An 8296-nucleotide genomic window follows, 5' to 3' on the forward strand; every position below is an offset into this window, starting at 1 on the left:
CCCAGGACGTGGGGCAGGGCAGGCAGCTTACCCCAGAGGTGCCGGCAGGGGCTCACCTAGATGTGGCACTGCTCTGTGGGGGAGGGAGAGTCGTGGGGGGGGCGTCAGGATGGGACTGGACACCCCAGGACAGAGGGAGCTGGGGAGGGATCCCCACAGGGTGCTGCACCCCAACCCCTCCTCCCGGGAGGCCTGGGGAAGGAAGAGGGGCGGCCGAGCTCACCCGCCCCCTGGCGCAGGTCCAGGACCATCTGCACATGCTCCAGCAGCGACGCCAGGGCCCCGGCGAATTTCTCCATGGCCTCATCATCCATCTCGGGTCCTGGCCGTGGGGCAGGGCGTCAGGCCCTGAAGCAGCCCCAGCCCCGAAGGCCCAGAGACCCTGAGGGCTCCACCCGGGTGCAAACCCAGGAAGGAGGCACCAGTGTGCTGGGGCTCGAGGAGCTTGGTCCTGCCTCGCCTCCCAGGGTGGTCTGCAAGCCTCGGGCCCCTGCCCGACCCCCTCAGCCCCGTTCCTCTCCGCTTCCTCCCGGGGGCAGTGCAGGGGTGTCTGCACGGTCACGGGAGGAAAGGCTCCCCCTGCCCCACTAGCCTGGTCTCCGCCCCCCACCCCTAGTGGGTTGACAGGACCAGGAGCCGCGACTGCCCGGTGCTCACGGCCCCCCTGGGAGCAGGGGCAACAACACGGCTATATTTCCTTCAGCCAGAAGGTCGCCCTTTAAAGTTGCTTTCATATCTGAAAGTGTTCTGAAGTCATTAAAAATCTCCTCCTAGAAGACTCCTGGACTAATATTAGCCAGTTCTGCCCACTGGGCAGCGAGGCCCCTCCTGCGGAGAGACCACTGAGCCTTCTGCCTCAGCCCACTCGCCCGTCCCAGACCTTGTCCCAAGCACTCCGCCCCCTACGTGTCACATACATCTGACCACCAGTGTCTGGTGCCATGGCTGGGACCTTGGCTTGCGTGTCCCGTGGGGGCCAGTGAGGCAGACCCCTCCCCTTCCTGCCGCCAGGGGCCGTGAAGTTTGGGGATCTCGAGTGCCCCTTATTAACAGTTGCACCAAGGGTACCGTCTCGGTGAGGTGCAGCTCCTCTGGACACACTCTGCAGGGTCCCCACGTACCCAGACACTGGCACATCACGCTGCCCTCATCGGTGGGCATCCGCCCTCCATGCAGAAGATCGTGTAGCTGCTGTAGTCTGTGTCCGGCACAGAAATCTTCCTTTCCCCGTGATCTGGAAAAGGGGCCGGAATGGAGCCTGAAATCTCTTCTGATTCCCTCCACCACAACTGTCGGGGGGCCCAGAGCATCGCCTGGGAGTGCTGTTTCCCACGGCAGCCACTGGGCAGGCAGTATCCTCTCCAGACACCCAGTGAATGCCCTCTCTACCAGGTGCGGAAAGCCCACCCCTGGCTGCACTAGTCTGATGGACCCCCAGCCAGGACACTTTCGACAGCATCATCCAGCTGAGACCACCCCCTCCCACACTTGGGCCGAGACTGGCGACAGCTCTGACACGCTGATGCTACGGCAAAGCCGCTCTGTGTGCCCACCGCCTGCTTGGGCAGACTCTGCTTCCCGTGTCCTGCACGTGGCGTCCATTCAGTCAATTATTCCTCCAAACCCCCAGGCACTAAATTGCAGATGGGCCCCCTCCCTGGAGGTAGGTGCCCAGGTCCCTGAGCAATCAACAAATAATTCAGGATGGAACTTGAGTCCGGAGTGATACATGGACTGCAAAGAGTGGAAGACAGAAGGGAGAGTATTTCAAGAAGAAGGGTGGTGATGGCTCTGTCTTTCAGAGGTGGGGGGACCTGGGGGAGCGTGGGGAGACCCTGCATCCTTGGGGTCCTCATTCCCGGCTTAATTGGGAGCAGGACGATGATAAATCCAGACACCTTCCCAGGCAGACCCGAGGTCCTGCAGGTGAGGAGCAGGGGATCCCCACCACACCCACTGCCTTTCAGAAAGAGGATGGGGGAGCCTTCCCTGGTGGCTCAGTGGCAAAGAATCCACCTGCCAATGCAGGAGACACGGGTTCAATCCCTGGTCTGTGAAGATCCCACAGGCTGCAGAGCAACTAAGCCTGGCACAATAACTAGTAAGCTGCGCTCTAGAGCCCAAGAGCCGCAACTACCGAGCCCATGGGCTGCGACGACGGCAGCCGCGTGCCCAGAGCCCGTGCTCTGCAACGAGAGAATCCCCGGCACCGCAACTGGAGAGTAGCCCCGGCTCACCGCAACTAGAGAAAAGCCCGTGCCACGAGGAAGACCTGGTGTGCCCCCAAATAAATAAATAAATGAAATGAAATATATATGAAAACGAGGCCGTGACAAGCAGCAGAGGCGAGAGGCCCTGTGGATCGGAGAGAGGGCAGCTGGGCCCTGGCATGGGGGCTGGATCTGGGGGCACAGGGTGTGTCCCAGGGAGGCTGCCAGGGCTAGGGTCGGGGGGCAAGGCCTAGAATGTTCCAGAAGCAGGTTCCAGATCGGAGAGGCAAATGCACAGTGCGCCCGCCCACCGGTCTGCTTTGTTTTGGAGATTTTTAAGGAGCCGCAGGCCAGTTAGTGAACAGGGAGCTGGTCATGTGTCTGCCCACAGAACCCACCCCACAGTGCACAGGATGCCTGCCCTCTGCCCTCCACCTTCGCCAAGCAGGCAGTGCCAACGGGGCAGGAGGGCATGGGGGCCTCAGGCCTCGTCACCCCAAGAATGACCTCCGTGGGGGCAGGAAGCAGGGCCTGGCGTGCAGCCCTAGGCCACAGACTCGAGCCGACTCCTGCTGCCAGGACGGTGAGCACCTCAGAGTGTTGGGCGGGGCCCTGTGTGGACCGCGGCTGCCCCGAGGGCACGCGGGGCCCGGGCTGGGCCACTCACAGTTGACCGTGAAGACAGCAGGGTCCTCCGTCTTCTGGGCCATGAGGGTCTTCTCCACACACTCGTGGTTTTCCCTGAAAAGCCAGGTGGTTGCGGGGGAAGGGGTTATTCATGAGCCCTGCAGAGGCACAGGAGCTGGGCTCCGAGAAGTGTCCACAGGGCAGGCGGGCACCTGGGCTGGCCCTCCATGGACCCCAGCAGGCGACCCAGGAGATGGACAGCCGGGCAGGCAGAGCTGACCGGAACCCAGCAGGCCAGTGGCCTGAGGCCCAGGGCACAGGTCATCTCAACACTAACCCCGTCCGCATGGGGCTTGGACACAGCGCCTCCGAGGATGCTGGGCTCCTGAGGGCTCAGAATTCCTCAAGTCTCCGCCCCCCTTCTCTGGGACAGACAGGACTCCTGGCAGCAGCTGCCCAGGCCCGATGCCCAGCGTCCTGCACACAGGTCTCTCCCTACACCGACCCCAGGGCCACTCCGTGTGATGGGCTTTTTGCCCCACGGCCCTGGGCTGGGCTCCGAGGGGACAGGGACCTCTGAGCCCCGTTCCCCGTCCCTGGGGCCTTGGTCCCACCTACACCCCACCCCCGGGGGAGTCCACAGCCCTGGGGACGGGGAGTTCCACGTTGGGGGGGAGAACACCCACCGTTTCTGCAGCAGGATCTCCAGGTCGCCCTCGGGGGTGGGCTTCAGCTCCTCCACGTACACTCTCAGGGGGCCGCTCTCGGCGTCCAAGAGGAGCATGTTGCTGGCCGCCATGGCCACCGTGTGCCACATCCCCGCCACCTGGAGAGGGACCTTGAGCTGCATTCCGGGGGCGGGAAGGGGGCCCCAACCCCACAGTGGGCCCTCTGTCCCACCCCAGCCAGGCCTGGCTGTCTCCTACATGGCCAGGGTTCTCAGGAAGTATGATACACGCGGGTTCCGGGTGCACTTGGGGACCACCTGCTGTGCGTGGACACGTGGGTGGGAGGGGGGAGGTTCTTGAATATTTGGAACAACCCCTGTCTTTGCCTGCCCCCCTACCCCCTCACTGTCCTAAGTCAGCCCCCATTCAGGGTGTGGACCCTCTGAGGACGAGTCCATCCTGGGATGGAGGGGGAAACGGGAGAGTCTGGGGACCGGGTGGCTGGAGACAAGTCCTTCCAAAGTCTGTGGGACCAGGTGGCGCCCCCAGGACCAGCCTCCTCTGGTCCCGCGTTAGACTTCTGCAGTCCAGGCTTTCCTGTCCCCTCTCAGCCCCGGACCCCAGCCCCTGGCGCCCACCCTCCACCCCAGACCCCACACCTTTCTAATGTCCAGGTCTCCTGCCATCTGGGGGATGTAGGCAGCCTGGATGCCACAGGCCAGGGCCAGGCCCAGGGCGAGCAGGAAGCACTTCATGGCTGCCGCCAGGGTCACACTTCTAAGCTCAGGAGAGACGGGAAGTCCGAAGCAGCGGGCTTGGGGGCTTATATAGGAGGAGGGCCGGCTGGCCAACCCGGGCTGGGCCGCCCACCCCCGCCTCGTGGTGCCCCGAATCACCCATGACTCATCCTTGGGGCCACAAGGGCACTATCTTCCAGGACAGCACAAGGCCCTCCCTCTGGACCGTGTCATTGCCTTCCGTCCGAGGCCAAGCAGGTAGGCCCCCTGTGTCCTGGGCCCCGACAGTTCCTGACAGGCCCTAGTCGGGGAGGGTCTGGGCTTTGGGTCCAGGCTGGCTGCCAGCATTGGAAACACTTCCTGGGTCAGGTTCTTGGACTGTGATGGGCAGGTGAGAGCCAGCACCGAGGACAGGGTGTCCTGGAGGGCGGATCCGTGGGTCAGCCAGCGACCAGAGAGCCCCGTGCCCGCCAGGACCCAGGGACATGGCCAGGGAGTGGCCATCTGCGTGCACAAAGGGCTCGGGTCACTGCACTCCTCACGGGTCCCCTGTGTGAGCTGTCCCCGTGGGTGTGTGCCTGGTTCACACAGCTGCCTGAGTGTGCACGGCCTGGCCATGCGTGCTCCGTGAGCGGGTGGCCCAAGTGACCCCCCCACACACACATCTTGCTCCCAGTCATCATCCGTGGGAAAGGCCAACATCCTGTTCGAGGTTCAAGTGATCCGGGGGCACATTCCAGGGGGCAGTGCCAGCTCCCGTGGTCAGAACACACAGGGTGCCCAGATGGCTCTGGCCCAACCCCCACACTGGAAACTTGCCCCCTTCCAGTGCCACCCTCTCAGGCCGGCTCTAAGTGACTGCAGCGTGGGCAGCCGCCTCCTTCACCCCCACCCCCAGCCCATCCGGGACCTAGGCCTGCTTCCATCTCTTCTGCAGTGGTGGCACCTTGCACGGTCTCGAGCCCCCTATTTGAGCAGGGCCTGCTTCAGGAAATGCTGGAGCAGGGTCCCACTGCCCCTAAATGAGAGCATGTCCCAGAGATGAGAAGCAGAGACAGGCAGGCAAGGCTGCCGGAAGATTTATGCAGGGAGGCAGGCATGGGGGACGCGTGGGGGCAGGAGAAGAGACTGGAGGGGGCTGGCACCCCAGGGGATGCAGACAGGCTGGGCTCCCTGGGCACAGAGCGGGGCATGGGGTGGACCTGCTGAAGTGCAGGGGAGGGGGCTGAGGACCCAGGAGTCCAAGTCCCCAGGTGGAGCAGCTCGCTGAGGCTGAAAGCTGCCCCCCTGAACCCCCACACCTGGGCTCCTGGAGCTACGCGGGGAGGGGCCTTTGGGACCACAGTCCAAACGCAAGAGATGGGGGTGTGAGGGTGGAAGCAGACCAGGGGCCTCCGCCCTACAGGTGCCTCCAGGAGCCGAGAGGAGCTGGGCCCAGATTCTCCGCCAGAGCCTCCGAAGGTCCTGCGTGTCCCACACGTGGTCGTCAGACTCCCAGCCCCCAGACTAAGAGGCAGAGTGTGCTGTCTGAGGCACTGGTCCAAGGCAGTCTGCTCCTGCAGCCCTGGGAGCTTCCTGGTGGTAGGTTAAAACAACACACATGTTCTTACAGTCTGGATGGATGAATGATGAGTGGGTGGATGGATAGAGAGGCTGACGGAAGGATCGATGGACAGACACAGGGATAGATGGAGAGATGAGTGAATGGAGAATGGGTGGGCGGATGGATGGATGGATAGAGAGGCTGACGGAGGGATGGTTGGATGAATGGATGAGTGGATGTGTGAGTGGATGGATGGATAGAGAGGCTGACGGAAGGATGGATGGACAGGCAGATGGATAGATGGAGAGATGCGTGAATGGAGGATGGGTGGTTGCATGGGTGTGAGGACGGATGGATAGATGGATGGATCAGTGGATGGATGAGTCTGTAGGTGGGTGGATGGAGGGAGGGTGGGAGGGACAGTGTGAGTGGGTGATCGGATGGGAGGCAGGTGGATGGATAGATGCATGGGTGTGTGGATGGCTTGCTTAACTCATATCGGATGGGCCATTTGGCTTCTCTGTCTCATGATCCCTCTGACTTTCAAGGTGCTTTCATGCCCGATGTCACTTCTGCCTCCCACACAGGCAGCAGGAACGAGACGCACAGTGCCAAGGACCTGACCTCGATACACCGTTGTTAGTGACCAAGGCTGGCCTTGAGCCAGGTCAGCCAGAAGCTGGCTCGGGGACGCAGCATCACTTCCTCCTTCCAGGGACCCCCAAGGCCTGGTGCGGGGCCATCCTCCTGAGCCCAGGGTGGGCCCCAGGCCTGCCAGATTCTGCAGACCCCCAGGCCATTTCTCACAATGGTCCTTGTGTCTCTCTGGCTCAATTTTTGGCTCCATCTGGAATTTGTCAAAAACCCTGAGTGAAGGCAGAGTGGTAGCTGAGTCTCCTAGTCAACTGAGTGAGGCAGGAAAGAAAGAGCCGCAGCTCCCCGGGCTGTGGGCGGTGGTTACGGCTTTGAGGTGGTGCCAATATATATTCACACACACTCAAAAAGTGGGACTCGGAGTCCTGAACACGCGCCGTGTCGTCCCCCAGCATCCCTACCCCACTAGATGGACTCGATACACACGACGAGCCCGGCAAAGGGACACTTTCTGCCCCTGCAACTCATGTTTTAGGGTGATCAACATCGGCGCCTCCTCCTTCACGAGTCAGACTATTCTACTGTTCCTTTTACTACAGGAAGGTGAAGATCGCAGCGCAACTCTTGAGTTAAAGAGAAAATGGAAGAATATGAGAAAATCCAAAGGAGAGCACAGCCCATCAGAACCTGAGGGACCCCTTTAAAGCAGTGCTCCAGGAGAACTTGTCCTAAAAATAATCTTAATAGACAAGAAGAATGAAAAGGAATTAATTAGCCATACTGCTGAAAAATTGGGGGTAAACACAAAATAGACACAAGAGAGTAAGGAAGGAGCTGCTGCTGCTGCTGCCAAGTCACTTCAGTCATGTCCGACTCTGTGCGACCCCATAGACGGCAGCCCACCAGGCTCCCCCGTCCCTGGGATTCTCCAGGCAAGAACACTGGGGTGGGTTGCCACTTCCTTCTCCAATGCATGAAAGTGGAAGGAGAGGCAAATATAAAAGCAGAAGCTACTGAATTAGAAAATCGAAGGATGAGGACTTCCCTGGTGGTCCAGTGGTTAAGAATCCACCTGCCAGTGCAGGGGACACAGGTTCCATCCCTGGTCTGGGAAGATTCCACAGGTCAAGGGGTAACTAAGCCTGGGGGCCACAACTACTGAACCCCACGAGCCAAGGGCCCACGCACCGCAAAGAAGAGCAGCCCCCACACCCCGTAACTAGAGAGAGCCGGTGTGCAGCCACAGAGACACGTCACAGCCGTGAATAAACAATAAGCCGGACAGAAGTGTGCTGTACCTCACCAAGTGGTAATTCTTCAGAACTATCCATGAAATAGATGTACCTTTAGGTAGCAATCTTAAAAGGGAGAAAAACACATAAAATAATAAATGCTATTGTGAAAGTGACCACAAAAGGAGAAGAAACTGAAAAACCATTAGAAAGAAAAGGTTTGCTTAACTCCATGGGGGAAGATGAAAACGTCCATCAAGCAGGTAATTTTCTAGAAAAATGCAAATTACTCAACCTGACAGTGAAAAAACTACATTAATAGACTAATTTTCAAGAAAATCTAGAAAAAAGTTATTAAAGAGTTATTCTCCCCCCCCAAAAAAAACACCAGTTCTGGACAGTTTTACAGGCAAAATTTAGCACAACTTTAAGGAGCAGTTGGCAGAAAGTGAAGAGGAACTCAAAAGCCTCTTGATGAAAGTGAAAGTGGAGAGTGAAAAAGTTGGCTTAAAGCTCAACATTCAGGAAACTAAGATCATGGCATCTGATCCCATTACTTCATGGGAAATCAGATCACATCAGATCAGATCAGTCACTCAGTTGTGTCCGACTCTTTGTGACTCCATGAATCGCAGCACGCCAGGCCTCCCTGTCCATCACCAACTCCCGGAGTTCACTCAGACTC

At 59.5% G+C, this 8296-nt stretch overlaps 1 protein-coding gene across 1 annotated transcript in view; it reads right to left on the reverse strand.

The window, feature by feature from the left end:
* The window catches only part of LOC105000867, a 5994-nt gene extending 1734 nt beyond the window's left edge, over positions 1-4260 (reverse strand). The window contains exons 1-5 of the mRNA XM_010856936.1: positions 4165-4260; positions 3524-3663; positions 2718-2951; positions 1122-1234; positions 224-322 (exon numbers count right to left, since the gene is read on the reverse strand). Coding sequence (XP_010855238.1) covers positions 224-322; positions 1122-1234; positions 2718-2951; positions 3524-3663; positions 4165-4260 — 682 coding nt within the window. The remainder of the gene's footprint in view (positions 1-223; positions 323-1121; positions 1235-2717; positions 2952-3523; positions 3664-4164) is intronic.
* Between the last annotated feature and the right edge of the window lie 4036 nt (positions 4261-8296).

Source organism: Bison bison, unplaced genomic scaffold (genome assembly GCF_000754665.1).
Source record: "Bison bison bison isolate TAMUID 2011002044 unplaced genomic scaffold, Bison_UMD1.0 scf7180017864375, whole genome shotgun sequence".
In the NCBI taxonomy this organism is placed as follows: domain Eukaryota; kingdom Metazoa; phylum Chordata; class Mammalia; order Artiodactyla; family Bovidae; genus Bison; species Bison bison.